The sequence below is a fragment of the Ambystoma mexicanum genome, chromosome 4q (assembly GCF_040938575.1).
Source record: "Ambystoma mexicanum isolate Mex_15411 chromosome 4q, UKY_AmexF1_1, whole genome shotgun sequence".
Taxonomy (NCBI): Eukaryota; Metazoa; Chordata; class Amphibia; order Caudata; family Ambystomatidae; genus Ambystoma; species Ambystoma mexicanum.
Genome location: NC_090928.1, coordinates 1261326579 through 1261343188, shown reverse-complemented (window position 1 = coordinate 1261343188; position 16610 = coordinate 1261326579). Strand labels below are relative to the sequence as shown.

Sequence of the window (16610 nt, the reverse complement as noted above, 5' to 3'; positions counted from 1 at the left end):
TGAGCCTCGGACCTGGAGGCAAACTCCAGTGACAGTTACTAGGTGAACTTGCATATATGGTTTGTTAGCTGAAATGGCATATTCTAATGTTACCATAAATAAGGCACTATATATATTTTGAAAAACTGTAAAAGAAGCCCTCAAGTGGGAACATTTCATATGTTTCAACACGTTTGCCCCTTAACTGAAGAGCATAACCTGTCAGTCTACCCTGTATAACATGTCTGTCTGGTCTTTTTTTTAGCCACATCCTTATATTGGTTAAGGAGGACAAATAAGAAATGGATGGCCTACGTAAAGTAAGATGGATCTGAATGTGCTTTATGCCATTGTTCTTACCTTTCGGACCGAAGAGTGCAGCATAGCATGGTTTGTGGCAGTATGGCTTTCTATCATGCTGCAGGAAAAGAACAAGATGCATTATGTGGATGCATTTCCTAAATACAACAAAATAAAGAGTCGTGCCTCAAATAACCAGTTTGAAACTATCTCCCATCCCTTTTCCTCTACTTCAAGCATGTATCAGATTAAAAGTCCATTCTAGTCTAGTTCAAAGAATGGAAAGATTTAAACAAAAACACTCTTCAACAGACTACATACAGAGTAATCACAAAAAAGACACCAGGTACATCAAGACTGAATACTGAAGGACTTGGAAATAGTGGCTTTGTTAGCATAACCAATATTTCAAACTCTAAAAGGCCAACACCAAGCAGGGGAAGGGAAAAAGTCACATATCACCAACTATGGTTCTCCAGCATTGGTATCTTTCAGAGTCACATACTGTTTAATATTCCGGCTCATCAGGCTGGGAACCTTCAGTACATTAATAAAGCTGTTTGTATTGTAAACAATGAAACTGCACTCACTTTAGTGTCCTATCAGTCTCATTTTGGGTCGTTTTTCCCTTTCCTTGCTTAGCTGCACCCTGGAGGCCATTTACATATTCATGGAGGACACACGTAACCTCAGACAGTGAGCCTCATGTGCAATGGCAAGACCACAACATGTGAATCTATGAAAGCTACCAATGCTGGAGAATTCAAAAATTACCTTCATGGTGATTCCGGTACTTCTTGTTTACATTCCTTCACAACCGGTTGCGATAGCCTGCACCGCAAGGCTGGATGGGAAAAAGTGCCACCAAAAGAGTATTTTGTTACTTTAAGACTTTAGAATTGGGCCAGCTACGTGCAAGCATCCCGTCCGCCCAGCAACCTCACCCATGCGTCACTAACACTTCCCAGTTTGGTCGTGTAGGTTGCAACACGCATAGGAGGACGTTGTGAAGAAACAGTTTCTTACATGTAACTCCATTTCTCCAGCGTTGGTATCTTTCATCGATTCACATGCTGTGAATATTTCCCGTCAGGCTGGGAAACCTCAGTAACTTTTAAATAGTGGATTTCCTATGGAAAAACATTGACACCTTGAGTGTCCTATCAACGTCTTTATGAGTGCTTTAGGCAGCGCCAATAGGACGTCCATAATATAGCCCCCCCCCCGGCAGCTTCCGTTCCAATTTCAACCTCTCCAAACCTCGAGGGCACCAGAAGGTGTTTGCCTGAAGGGGGAGGGTGCAGGGCGCATGTGAATTCATGAAAGATACCAACGCTGGAGAAATGCAGTTACAGGTAAGAAACTACTCCCTTCTCCAGCATTGGATCTTTCATGGATTCACATGCTGTGAAAAGACTAATGTAGCAGTAAGAAGACCATTGGCCGCATAACAGCCAAACATGCCTCATTCGAAAGGCAATATAAATCACAACAACAGAAAGCCAATACCTTCAGTTAATGGACAAACGCGTGAGCAAAAGACAAAGCCCCAGGAGCAGCAGATCTTACCGTACTGGAACAGACGAAGCACCGCCAGCCCAACTTGCACATTCTCAGAATGTTGTTGATTCAGGCAGAAGTGTCTGGTGAACGTGTGTGGTACTGCACACGGCGCTGCCTGGCAAATGTCACCAAGCGGCATGCCCGACCAAAGGGCGGACGATGATGCTGTGTATCTTGTAGAATGAGCCCTGGGAGTCGACTGGAGAGGCTTGTTGGCTCCCTCATGGCAGAATGATATCAGATGACACCCATCTGGAAATGCCTTGCTTCGAAATTGGCTTCCCCTGTTGGAGGGGCCGAAAGCCACAAAGAGCTGTTCAGATGCCCTGAATGACCTAGTCCTGTCCAAATAGAATTTCAACGCCCTCTTGACATCCAAATAATACAAAGCTTTCTCCGTGAAGTGGAAGCCTTAGGGAAATACGTCGGCAAAGATATTGTAGCATTTTTGTGAAAGTCCTACAGAATTTTAGGAATAAAATGGGGATTCGTAGCAAGGAGAACCTTGTCCTCATGCAACACAGGTATGGAGGGTCAATGACGAGAGCCTGCAGTTCTGAGACCTGTCTGGCAGAGGTAATAGCCACCAGGAAAGCGACCTTCCACGCGAGAAATTTGACAGCAGCCGTTGACATAGGCTCAAATAGTGGTTTCATGAGAGCCACGAGCACCAAGTTGAGGCTCCAGACCGGAGAAAACCTTCTTCGGGGGAAGTCCTGAAAAGGACCTTGAGGGAATGTTTCACCAGTCTGTCACAGAACAGAGACGTAGAGTTGCACCGCCGTGTGAACCTTGAAATGGCAGCCAAATGGACCTTGATGGATGACAGTGCAAGACCCTCTTTTGCCAACATTAGAAGATAAGGAAGTAGTTGTGGAGGAGAGACTCGCAACGGCTGCAAGCCCAGCCGCTGAACACATCAGGTACAGAATCTCTTCGACTTAGGGGCGTAAGAGGCGTTGGTAGACGGCGCCCTTGTTGCAGCCAAAATGCAGCGACATGGATGAGGAATAGTCAGACTTCCAAATTTGGAGTGGTCAGGATGCCACACCATCCCTTGGTTCTGTGAAAGTAGATCCGGTTCTGAACCCAGGTGAAGAGGAGGGTTGTCCCTCCCTAGATGAAGGTGGTCTGAAAACCAGGTCTGTCTGGGCCAGAACGGAGCCACCAGGATAATCCTGCATGGAACTTTCTAAATCATCTGAAATCGCTCTTCTGATCAGCGGAAACGGAGGAAAAGCGAAGGCGAACAGGTCCGTCCACAGGAGCGCGTCCCCCTTAAGAGTACGGGCGAGACATTCTGCTGGCAAAGAGACTGCATTGCTTGTTCTCGGGGCTGTCGAACAAGTCCAAAGGAGGAGTCCCCCACTTCCAGAATATCCTTGCGAACAAGTCCAGAGGAGGAGCCCCCCACTTCACGAATATCCTTGCCACCTGATCCTCTCTCAGCCACCACTCGTGCATCTGAGCGGACTCCCTGCTGAGCGCATCTGCTTGAACGTTGAGTTCCTGGTAGGTAGAAGGCCAGGAGCTGAACCCTGTGTGCCACAGCTCAGTGCCAGATTGCCTGAACCTCCCGGGATATGAGCCGCGAATAGCCCTCAATTCCAGCACGTTGATAAGCAATGACGCCTCTTCCGACCTTTCACCTGAAACTGGTCCAAGCGCGTACCCCAACCGACTTGGGAGGCATCCGCGATGATAGTTGTAAAGAACCGGAGAGGGGTGTCTGTACTCCTGCTCTCTATATGGCAGAGGAGAGGCACAGAGGACCCCAGCCAAGATTGTCCATTATTGGTAAAATAGTCGAGCAAACAAGGCTCGGCTCTCAGGAGGTGATACGGGTTGGTTCTTAAGTACAGTCTAGTCCCCAACACCCACAGAGGAATGTCCACACACTATTAGTTAAAATACAGTCTTTATATAATTAAAGTTCAAGGTTATATACGCAATCACGAAAATAAACTTTGTGCTCCGACAATTCTAAAATGGTAAATTTACATAGTTCTAGGTGGTACCACGATTACTCCGATTCCATTAAAATGCATCAACTGTACTCAGTACAAATAATATACGAATCAACCCAGCAAAACTATATCAACCATAGACTTAGGAGGAAGACAAGTTGGTTAGACAATTGGTAGAATACTGAGCCCCTAGTTCCACATGAGGATCCTCCCCACCTGGGCAACCTGCAAATGAAGATGCACTATGTTAGGGAGAATTCTCATCGATGACTAATTTCCCCTCACCTAGTGAGTCCCCCAGCAGCTTTGCTTGACTTCTGGAGTTTATTTTTTTCCACTTGGTAAGAGCGAGAGCTTTTTCCCCACTCTTACCTGTGTTTTGCTATGTGTTTCTACCTGTTTTTGTGATTATGGACTCTGAAGTACATCACTTCAGTAGCCCCCTTTTTGTGTGTCACACAGCACCTTCAATGCCGTGGCACAGGGTTGTCTTTGAGACTTCCCTCGACTCCATTTCTGAGGTCACTACCGTCCCCCAGAAAAGGGTAAAGTTGTCATTAACTTTACTTCGTCAATCTACCACAGATGCAGTACACCCCATCTTCCATGGAGTACTGGAAAGGGTTAATTCGTATCCATTTTTATCTGTACCTGCTAGAGCCTTGTTTCACTCTTAACATTTAGACTTGGATGGTGGCAGTGGTATCTACTCTAACTTTTCTACCGCGATTATATTAGATAAACGTGGTACTGTTCTTGGCTATTATAATTATTTATTTATATAGCGCTAAAAGCCCGCAGGCATCAGAGCGCTTACAAAGACAGGACAACAGCCTCGAACATAAACCCGCTTGACCAAATCGTCTTTCTTTTGGCTCTGGTTGGGTTTATTCGCCATTTCTTTTTGTTAAAGTCCTTCTTGTGTCTTACTTTGCACGGCAAACTAGGTTTGTCTTCTTTGTTCACTGTCTTTCGGCGGGCTTCTGCTCAGAAGCCCTCCTCAAGGCGCCTGGGTGTCTAGGTGGGCTGAATGTGAGGGAGGGGTGTAGTCACCCCCTGCACAGGGTATCCTAGGAAACCCAAGTCGCACTTTGTCATGATTGCAAGGGTAGTTGTCCGGGCTGGACAAACCCCCTGCTGGGTGATTGACAGCCAGGCTGAGTGAATGGAGTTTTTTCGCATAAAAGGCAGGTCTCTTGGGCTAGAAGTCAGAGAGTCGCCACTGTAACTTCAAGGATCCATAGACAAGCGGAGAGAACGACGGCTGCAGCAAATACCCCGTCCCGGTGAAGCCTTGCTGCAGTCCTGAGCTATCTTCCCGTCAACGACTCAGAAGATCCAGTCCAGAGTCTTCTTCCCTTGAGCTTGGTAGGGATAACCAGCTCATCTTCCACAGCCAGAGGATCCTCTTTCTTGGTCAAAATCGCTGCACGCTGCTGTAGTGGTCAGGATAGCCACCTGAAGAGCCTCTCCTGTTTTTAAGGAGCGCACCTTTTATTCCTCGCCGCTGCTGCCGGCTTCATCCCTGTGTGGTGCAGACCCCCTTCAGACGTCGTCCTTCACAACGAAGCTCCAGGAATCGTGGGTCTGCGGGAAACCAACAGGAACAACTGCCAGGGCACCAGCTGCACCATTGGAACAAGGTACTGTGTTCTACTTGAGGAAACTGGGTGAATCCCTTTTCTTCATTTCCAAGGCTTGCCCTTGTCTTCCCTCCTTATAACTTTTGCTTCCGAACATTGACAATATCTAAGTACTTTTGGCTATGTTGAATCGTGAACTGTCTGACTGTAATCTTCGGCAACAGGCCCCGGTGTCTTTCGACCCTGGCTTCGACCCGGTGTCTTTCGGCCCTTTGACTTTTGAACTCCTGTCTGAGTGTTTCTTGATTCTGCCTGCCTAACCAAAATATTGCCTGTGATTTTTGCCTCAAACTGCCTCTGGGTATCTCAGGTGCTAAGTGTGTTTTTGCCACAGTAGCATTTCATGTCACGGATAACCGTTTATTTAGTTAGTAGACCGAACTGTCAAAAAGTGATCATATTCGCGGTAACATGTTTTGTTCGTAACACCGGTTAATTCAAACACAGGGTACTTACCTTGAAACTTACTGTACAAAGTGAATTGGTTAGTTGTAGTATATTTAACGTGGGGTTTTTATTGGAGTTTAATAGAAGTGTTGTGTTTATAACGAATGGTTTAAAAAATAAATGTACTTATATTTTTTATGAAATCGAGGTTGGCTCTAGATATGGAAACAGCCTGTGCTGAGCTCCTGTATTGTCTGATACTGGTAGGTTATTTTGGTGTTTGCAAGATCACAGGAGGTTTTTGGGGTTAAGCCAGTACCCCAATTTGTTGAGTAGAAAGGAGGTTTTTCTCCTGGCCCTCTTGCTTCAGTAGTTGCACACAGGAGCCGTACGTACCAGAACAGCTACACACAGGGCCCAAAAGGAGCCAGGACAGCACCCATTACAGAAACAGGACCCCACAGGGGGCTCAAGACCTATTGACAAAGGCCTTGATAAAGACCCACGGGTCGAAACACGTGTCGGCTGACAAACAAGGCGCACTACTGCCCTCAAGTGTACCTAACGCTTATCTGATGTAATATGATGAAACAATTCAACACTATCACTAATAAAAGCGAATTCTGTATCGCAACTAAGTGTTAGAAAAATTATTGCAACTACTGAAGCAAGATAGCCAGGAGAAAAACCTCCTTCTTTCTACTTATATTTTTTACCTGAAACCTTGAGTCAGTGTTTGCTCGAGTCACAGTAATTGTGGTCCCTTTGTGTAATCTCTGCTACTGCTCATATACTCTTGAGATAAGCCTGGCTGCTCCACCACTGCTACCACTCTGAGATAGTAGTACAGGCTTGTACCAAAGGTAAAACTTTTATTGCCACCTGTAGTCTTAATTGTGTGTAGTGGTCCCTAAGGGCACTGCACAGGATTCTGCCCAATACACTACAAGCCCAGTCCATATATTGTCTATTAAAGTCTCATCTTCTTCTATAGTTCTGCAACCCAAATGTACCTTGTGTTGAGAGAGTTCTTTGTTGGGGAATCGACGGGTCCTTCTTGAGTGCGCTCCCTTTCAGGCAGGAGCCACGGGTCATTGAACTTCCGAGATTAAGAAAAAGGTGAACAGTGGTCATCGAGGGAGCAGCTTCGATCTTCGCAGTCCTCGTTGACGAAAGCTTGTGAACGTCCTGGGAAGAAGAGGCGTGCGGCGCAACTCGACAAAAAGTGTTCATTGCCGCAAAGAGTGAATGAACAAGTTTGGCCCAGCAAGGGCGTCGGGTCGTCAGCGTCTGGTGTTGACGAACGGGACAGGACAGGACAACGGCTGGCTTCAGTAGCTTCGTCAGCGTCTGAGGACTTCGGGTGGCAAGAAACCCACCAGCGGGTTCTCCTCGGTCGTCGGCGGCCTAGACTTTCTCCGGCAGGATGAAAGCGATCGATGAGCAAGGGAGTCCTTGGATCAAATGTTCTTAGGAAAAGGGTGCGCGGCAGCTCTGCTCCGACGGTGGTCGTCGGCGGTGGATGGCTGCCTGATGCTTCTCATTGTGCTTCTCGGCTGTCCTTCTACACTCGGCAGCTTTTTGTAGGTCTGTCTACCAGGAAGCTTTGGCAAAGATCAGCTGGTGCACGACGGTCCCTTGTAGCTCGGGAAGAGGTCTCCTAGCCAGGTCCTCTCTTGGATCAGGTCCTTGAAGGCACAGCAGCGTTCAGATTAGCGAAGGACAGCAGCAGCAGCAGTTCTTCTTCCAGTGGGCTTCAAAGTTAAGCGTCAGTTTGAAGGTCAGTTTCTATTTCAGCTTCTGAACGATTTCTAGCAGTGAGAGGCCCCCAGATATACTGTTGATCTCCCATTCACTCTGCTGGGTCACACTCGGGCAACCAATCACTCAGAAAGGCAGTCTTCTCCATCCAGACACTCACAACACAGAATGTGCATTCGGACAAGCACTCTGCCATTCAGCACTACACACTGCATACCAGTTTCGGGCAGGTCTCAGTCATTGTATCAAACACCAAATATTAGACACCCTTAACACAGAATGCATATTCATCTCACACTCCATTCACCCAGGTCCCAACCCACGGGCATACCCACAACATACAGTCATTGGGAAGGCTTCAGCCAGTATGGCCTGGACTTCCACCACAATACCATATATCCAACAGCCAGTCAGGGGGAAGGGACAGAGACAGGACTTCCCGGATTTAGGGAAAAGTAAGGTAACAGGCGATAGAAAGCAAGAGGCCACAGGGGCCATCTTGTTTCCTTTAGGTATCCACTGATTCCAATGACGGGGCCTTTGCATCCCAAAATGGAGGATGTGCAGGCACCTGTCAATTCAGCACGGAGCTGCCAACAGCCCGCACCCTGCTCTGTGGGCAACACACAGGTGCCCAAAAACATACACTAGGAGTACAGGGTCGTACTCCGACCCATGAGAGCCATAAGGGTATCACAAGGGTCTGTTCACCAGACCAAATATAGGAACAGCTGTACCGCCAGAGTCCCACATGAACTCCTGCACGGAAAACAAGTCAGAACATACATGATAAAGCAATAAAGAACAAGGATTCAGAGGTCCTGTCCCTCTGATGCATTTCCAGCATCACAATGGTATAGCGAAAATCTGAGGTTGCCGGCATGAGTCCACAAACGCAGGGCTTTCGCCAGGGCCAGGGAGACAGTCACCTTGCCGTGGATCTCTGACCATTGCGAAGCGATAAACTCCTGTACAGGCCCCATGAACAGCAGACAATTCGGGATGAGTGGGATGCAGGATGCCATAGTGCCGAGAAAAGACATGTACACTCAGACCGTGACCGAAGTCCCTGGTACAAATTAGCCCACCAGGGACAGCAACCTTTCGATTCTTTTGTTGGCCGGCTGTACTGGATTCAGCACAGTTTTGGAAACGAGCCCCCAGAAACATGCATGAGACAGGATTTTGCGAAGTTGGCCGCCAAGCCCAGGCACTGCAACAGGAGCATAGCTGCGCTGAGTGATGCCGACATCTGCTGATGAGTCGCCCCCCGACTAACCAGTCGTCCAGGTACGGATACACATGGTGTCCTTCCCTGCGGAGGTAAGCCGTCACCGGCGCCAGGCACTTGGTGAACGTCCTGGGAGCAGACTTCAGGCCAAAAGGAAGACCCTCGAAACTGGTAATGTGCGTCGCAGACTATGAACCGTAGGAACTTGAGATTCCTGGGGTGCATGGGGATGCGAAAATATGCATTCTCGAGATCCAACAACGCCAGAAATTCCCCCGGCTGAACCGAGTGAATGACGTCCTGCTACGTTAGGATACTGAACTTTTGGCGCTTTACATCTTTGTTGAGGGGCCGCAGGTCCAAAATGGGGTGCCACTTGACGTTCGGCTTCTGGATGACGAAAAACAGGGAGTATGTGTTTTTTCCTCTTTCCGACACCGGAACCTTTTCGGTAGCCCCCTTCTGCAGCATCAGACACACCTCCTGGCGCAAGACCTGCAGGTGTGGCGGAGCTCTTCTTCATTCAACTGCATCGAGCACGCATCTGTCAGTTGTGATCAAACACCAGTAGTCGACGTGGTGCACTAACGTCCCTCATAGGCGACTACCGCTGTGGCAGTCTTTGCTGAGACTTGGACTGACAGCCTTTTGAAAGGAGGAGGACCCCCTCTTTCTCTGTCCTTGGTACACATTACTCTGCTGTGTGGACTGGTAGGACCATCGGGAGCACTGGGAGAAATAGGTAGACCGACAGTACCCCTTATCGCGGGAGCCTGCACACCTGGCATTTCCAGAGACCCCCCCGCCCCCCCGAAAGGAGCGAAAGACCATCTCCCCTGCAGGGCAACCAAAGACCTTGCAGTATCAGAGTCCTCTTTCATGTTTTTGAGTGCATCATCAGTCTTTGACCCAAAAAGATGTTCCCCCCACCCCCTCCCGCACGGCACATGGACCACCTTGTGCAGAACCTCAGGCCAGAAGTAGAGCGCAACCGGGCCTGCCGGCGAACCACCACTCCATGGTTGATCTGCTTAAAACCAGATTTCGCCAGGTCGACCGCCATATTGATACTATAGTTCAATCTTCCTCCCCCTCACAAAGCAAAAGCATTGCCTCCTTCCGTTGCTGCGCCGGCAGGTGGTCCAGCAGAGGAGCCAATCTGTGCCACATCTCACAGTCGTAACACGCCATGATTACCAAGGAGTAGTCCCCCTTGACCGTAGTAACACCTACCGTGAGGACCTTCTTTCCAAAAGCATCCAGCTTATGGCCTTCATTTTCCAGGGGAGTCGCACACTTGTGCTGGGAACAAGCCTTTCAACTTGCAACAGCCGAAACCACAGACTCCGGCCTGGGCTGCAACGTGAGGCATTTTGGCATCGAGTCCGGTGCCTTGAACTTTTTCTCTAGGCGACCCTTGACCGCCGGCTCCAAAAAACAGATGCTGCATAGTCTGAAAGTCTTCCTGCCACGCGTGGTCCAAAATGGGGATCGCGAAGTCTTCCCCATATGGTCATACAGAAAGCAGCCTTTCTTCTCCTCCTCCTCCAATGGCAGACTCATTACAGGCCTTTGCCATCATTGCATGAAAAGCTCCAATGTCATCCGGCAGAGACAGCCGGACCGGGCTACTCTGCGCCTCCCGATCTGGATCAGTGTCCCAGGTATCCGCCCGTCGGGGTGCCGACGAGACCGCCGAAAGTGTCCTGCGGAACGCTCTCCGCCTCCACGAGTTTCTCTTCTTCCCGATCCCTTCGAGGCGGGCTGAACCCTCTGGGAGACAGCAGATGAAGCCGGACCAGGCAAGCGCCCCTGGGAGGAGGCGCCCTTCTGCAAGGGGCTGCTGATGCATCCTTCTGACGAGGAATGGCAATGAAGGTGTCCACCACAGGAACTGCTGGCACCGGATGCACCAGTAACTGGGCGTCCAACTGGCCCAGAAGCAATCGCAATGTCGTCAACACCTGCATCGAGAGAACCTAATGTGGATTTACCAAAGGATATTGTGGTGGGACAGTCCCCAGGCCCCCCCCCCCCCCCCCCCGACGTGGATGGAAGAACCAGCTGCAGACCCAACACTGAAGGATCCTGCAACTGATTCCCTTCCTCCTCTTAGTCTGATCGAACTCATAGGTCGAGGGTAGCTCATGTTGGAGAATATCCATCAGGAGAATCGACGTGAACCCTGCCCCCAACAGCCACAGCGTATCTCCAGGCGACAGCGGATCCACAGAAACCACCAGCTGTACTCCAGACTGCTGCACTTCCAGCGCTGTCGTAGAGGTCGTCGGGGCAGTAGTCGAAGAAGTCAACAGCACAGGAGTCGATTGGACCGTTATCAGCGGGGTAGTCGACGGGGTTGCCAACTTTGGAGTCGTCGGCACAGTCTTCAGCACCGACCCATCCGTAGCCGGAGAAGAGGCCCTCTTGGACGAAGACTTGGAACAGTGTTTGGAGGACTCATGGCCCGTATAAAAGTGATCCCTTTCCTTACAAGACGACTTCTTATGCGATGCGGAGAGGGAGAGAGACCGTGACTTCACCCTGTCCGACGTGGAGGCATTCCGAGATTGTTCTGCTGGCTTCTCCAGGTGTGACCCAGAGTCCTTCGGCTTGTCCGTCCTGGACGCTGCAGTAGCTGAAGAGACACTGCTTTTAACCAAATCTGATGCCAGCCTTGCCTCCATGCGTGGCTTCTTAGGCATTGACTCAGTCGAGCGCACCCTTTGGTGTGATGACGACTTCTTAGCCGAAGACGTAGAGGACTTGCACCAGCAGGCAGAGCCTAGCTCTGAAGCCGGATAGGCCCCCCTCATTCAGCCAGCAAATCAACCACTGATTGCGGTCCCTGAGAGTCTTCTGGGAAAATCCGCAAAAAATGGAACAGTTGTTGGCGGAGTGATTGGGGTAAAGGCAGTACAAACAGTCCTCATGGCCGTCCATCATACACATTTTTTGAGGCCGCAGGTAGGACACAGCTGAAGCAACAAATTCTTCAGACCCACAGGTGACATGGCAGGGCCTAGAAGCACTGGAACCACGAAAAGCTGTTAAAAAACGAAGAGCAAATGTTTGGAAGAAACACACGAGGCGATTCCAACAGTTTGGTAGATGGTTGAAATCTGAAGGGAAGCCGCTGGAGCGGGGTTATATACTGGAAGTCCCATTTGTGCTGCCTAAAGCACCCATAAAAACGTTGATGGGACACTCAAGGTGTCGAAGTTTTTCAAGGTGTCGAAGTTTTTCCATAGGAAAATTACAATATTAAAAGTACAGAGGTTTCCCAGCCTAACTACGGGAAATATTCACAGCATGTGAATCCATGAAAGATCCAATGCTGGAGAGTAGAAGTACCAAACTCACCATTAAGATAATTTCTTCGGACTCCAACTTCCTGCTCTCCCTACTTCCCCAACTGGTAGGGAAATCGGACGATAAATATTCATGAAACTGGTGAATGGGACAGCATTTACAAGCAAAAATAACACCTTTTCTGGCAGGAGTCTAGAATAGTGCCTGATAAAAGGTATGAGGGGTAGCCCAGGTGGCTGCCCAAAAAGGTGTCAGGGGTAGGGACAGGTCTATGTAAGGCCAGGCAGCTGATGCAGTCTTACCTCAGGTCCAATGAGCGTGAAGTCATTTGGGAACTTGGCGACCCAGATCCATTAGTAGTTGGACAGTCACCTCTGTGTCCTTCGGGGAGCTCCCGCGAGCGAATTAGCCAGTTGTCCAGGTACAGGTTTACGTATATGCCCTATAGGCATATATGTGCTGCCACTGGTGCCAGACATTTCGTGAACACTGGAGGCTGACTTGAAGCCGAACGTTGGGGCCCAGAACTGGTTATACTGTCCCTGCATTATGTTTCTTGTGAATGGGGGGCGTGGAAGTAGACATCCTCCAAGTCCGACAAAATCAAGAAGTCTCCTCTTTCCAGTTGGCCGAGCACGTGTTGCAACGTGACCATCCTGAATTTTTGGGACTTGAGGTATTTGTTCAGATGTTGTAGGACTGGGATGGGCCTCCAGCCAAGTCTTCTTTGCGACCAGAAAGTATCTGAAAGACACCGGAGGCCCAGAGTCGTTGGGGAACTAGCTCCATCACCCCTTTTCACAGCATGGCCCGTACCTCTTCCAGAAGCTGAGCGATGTGCTGCTCCTAACAGGCAACCAGAGGGATCCGTGGATACCTGTGTTGAAACTCCAGTGTGTGTCCTTGGGCAAGAGTGTCTAGCACTCATCTGTCGGTGGTGATCTTTCTCCACTCGCTGCTGAACCTCGAGTGGGGGCCCGACGTCTCGGCTTGCATCGGTGCCGAAGTCCTGCCCTGTGGGCGACTGCGATGCAGTCCACTACTATAGGCCTGAGAACGCCCTCTGCAAGCTTCCTGAGTTGTGGATCTGGAAGGCCGACGGTACGATGTGGAAAAGCCTTTAGAAGACCTGCTCGACTTAACCCTGGAGGAGGGAAAAGAAGAGCAGTGCTGCTGGAGGGTGCCCAGGGAACTATATCTGCTTTGATGGTCTGGAGGGACTCGACGACTTTCCCCAGGTTCTCTTCATTGTAGCGCATGTCCAGCACCTTCACTTGGACCTCCTGGCAGAAATGTGTGGCCCTCATCCAGCCTTGGCGATGGAAGCAGATAGTTCCCATTTGCCAGAACCCCATATCGGCAACGTCCCATGCAACTGATGCAGATGCTACCTCCCCTTCCTGGAAGAGAGCGATTGCTTCCATCTTCAGGGAGGAACTCCAAAATATGCCCCAGCTTGTATTACAAAGCAGTCATACCTGGCTAGGATCGCCTGTGCGTAGGCCGCCTTGATAGTGGACACCACTGTATAAATCACCTTCTTCCTAATGGCATCCACCCTCTTCCCCTTGCTGTCTTGAGGGACCAAAGATGACGAGGATGGGTTGGTCAACCGTTTCCTCGCTGCCGCCGATTCCACTGAAAAAGGCACTTGGGTGCGGAGTACGGTACCCAATATTTCTTCTCCAGCCTATCCAGTTTGGCTGGACCCATGCAAGGGTTCTTCATGAGGGCCAGGCCCTCTTCTCAAAAAGTGTGTCCAGATGGGACAGAGCCATAACAGCCTCTTGGCCTCATGCCTCTGGTACAAAAAGCCCTACTTCTTAGTTTCCCCAGGTACTAGCTGAACAGCTCAGAGGCTCTGGAGATCATGAAGTGGAATGATCCCAACTCATCCGGTGGAGACACCCTATGTGGAGCATGCAAATGTGGAGATTCGCTGTCTGCTGCGACAATATCATCGCCATCCGTCGGCGTGGCCGTATCCGTCCCTGTGGCTGGGTCTGCTGGGGGAGAAGGGACCCAACGCGGTGGTGAAGGTTGGAATGGGGGTGTTGGATGAAGCTTCCTCTTTGCCGTAGGCTGATCGGGGACCTGGGGTACCCCAGGTGCCGAAGTCGAAGGCATCCTCATCTGCATGTCTGACACCAAGGTGTGCAGGGTCGACAGAATATCCAAAGAAATGTCCCTCGGCTGGTAAAGCATAATAGGAAAACTAGCCAACGTCCTTGGGCAAGGAATCCTGGTATGGGAGGGCTGTTTGTGGACTCCTCTTGCCACCCTCCCACGGGTCTGTAACCAGGGCCTGACCTGGCTCCCCTTTCTGGTGTGCCAGCAGACTTTGCCAAAGTCACTGCAGCGGTGTCACGTCTTGGGGGTAGGGACACCTGAGTTGTGGGGTTACCTTCGCAGGATCAGCACCCTTAGCTGTTGTGGCAGTAGAAGTCGCCAACTCCGTCGCTGACAAGGTCTTAGCCTGTGCGGATTGAGCCTGCTTGGGCTGTTCGGCCTCCTCTGTCCACGGCTTCTCAGATTTCTCACGAAGTTTAGCAAGGGTAGAGGACTTCCTTTTTGAGGAGGCAGATTGCCAGCTGGCAATAAAGGCGGACGGTGATGTTGATCGTGCCCCATCCACCTTGGGACCTGCTTATGCGGCTAACTCGGTGGACTTGGACTTGCGGTTCTTGGCCTCATCTTTGGACCCCACGGATGAGGAGCCCTCATAGAAGACCGCTCAGACCGGCCGGACCTGGGTGAAGCATGAACCTGCTTCGAGCACAGGTCAGAGGCCTTGAGCCAAGCCGCCAGTCTACTGTGCTTGTCAATCGTCTTCTTGGAGAACCTGTGGCAAATTTCGCACTCCACCTCCTTGTGGTCCGGGTGCAGGCAGAAGAGGCAATGCAGGTGCTTGTCCTCCACAAACATGCTTCGTAGCCCGCATTTGGTGCAGGGCCTGAAGAGGGACCTTCCCTCCATCATGTTCGGAGTACACAAAGTAGACCCAATGGCCTTCTAGAATCTTAGAAGATCTTCACCCTTGAGGGGCTCTGAAATCCACAGACAACGGATCCCTGTTGTCGGCAGATGGAGAAAAGACCACAGAGGCTCCTTTGGCAAAAATAGAACTTCAGTTGAAAACCATGCAAATACATACGTATAGCTTGGAGAGCAAACTTGAGGACTCCCAACTCTGAAGCATGTGGTAAAAATCTGAAGATTGCTACCAGAGGAGGGGCTTAGGGAGAGGACTGTCATTGGATGGGGACAGTTTGACCCAGAGGACAGGGATTGGTTTAGAGGAGAACAAGTTACTTACCTCTGGTAACGTACTTTCGACTGGATATTCCTCCCAAATATTCCTCATCTTTGATATCTTCATTCCCAGCTTTAGCTGCTTCGGAAAAAACATTCTTCTTGTCGGCAGATGGCGATGTGCGTCAAGACGGTCGACTATGTCCCGTGAGGGCTTCCATCTCGGCATAGTCTAGTACATATACCACGCGCAGTGCCCGTTGGCTTCAGTTCTGTTTTTTCGACACCATATGCAAAATTAACGGCCTTGATAAGTACATTCAAATTATCAGACTTTAAAATAGCGCAAGTTCCAAAGCTCGTAAATTCTACAGTGGGGTAGGTTGGGAGGGCGATGAGAATTGCGTGGGAGGAACATCCAGTCGAAAGAATGTTAACGGGGGCAAGTAACTTGTTCTGTGAATGGATTGTGTCCTCCCACATATTCCACATCTTTGATAGCTTCCCAAAGCAGTATTAAGTTGTTTTGGAGGCGGGAGTAAGAATTGAGAGTTTGTCCAGAATGGAGCATAGTACTGCCCATACAAATCTTCCTTCATTGTTAGAAGTGTCTCAACAGAAATGTTTTGTGAACATGTGAAGGTGGACCATGTAGCTGCCGTATAGATTCCCTTTATTGGGACTATCTGAAGGGGAGAGGAAATTGCCATGCCGCTAGTGGAATGAGCCCTCAAACCCTCCGGAGAATCTTTCCCAGATAACATGTAGCACTCCGAAATAGTCAGTATAATCCATCCAGATAGAGTCTGTTTAGTGACTGACATACCAAGCTTGTGCCCTGTATAACCAATGAAAAGTTGATCATTTTGTCTCAACTTTGCCATCCTATAAATATACAAGCTTAGAGCTCTCCTCGGATTGAGTCTATGGAATCCTTCCTCTTCCTTGTCAGTATGAGGGGGAAAGATAGAAAGCCAGAAGCACAATTCTCTGTGTCAGATGGAAGTCGGATACAATTATGGGTACAAATTATGGTTTTACCTTGAGAACAACTGTATCCTTGTAAAAGATGGTAAAAGGAGGTTTACAGGACAATGATTTCAACTCACTCAACCTGCTGGCTGATGCTATTGTCACTAAGAAAATTGTTTAATAAGTTAACAGTCTTGGGGGGACAAGAGTGAAGTGGCTCGAAAGGAGCGCATGTTAAATACC

At 49.6% G+C, this 16610-nt stretch overlaps 1 protein-coding gene across 2 annotated transcripts in view; it reads right to left on the bottom strand.

Annotated features, from left to right (window-relative positions):
• CRIP3 (cysteine rich protein 3) overlaps window positions 1-16610 on the bottom strand; it is a 1016009-nt gene that overhangs the window by 873640 nt on the left and 125759 nt on the right. For both annotated transcript variants that reach the window (XM_069608868.1, XM_069608869.1), the window contains exon 3: window positions 340-397. In XM_069608868.1, the coding sequence (XP_069464969.1) occupies window positions 340-397 (58 nt within the window). The remainder of the gene's footprint in view (window positions 1-339; window positions 398-16610) is intronic.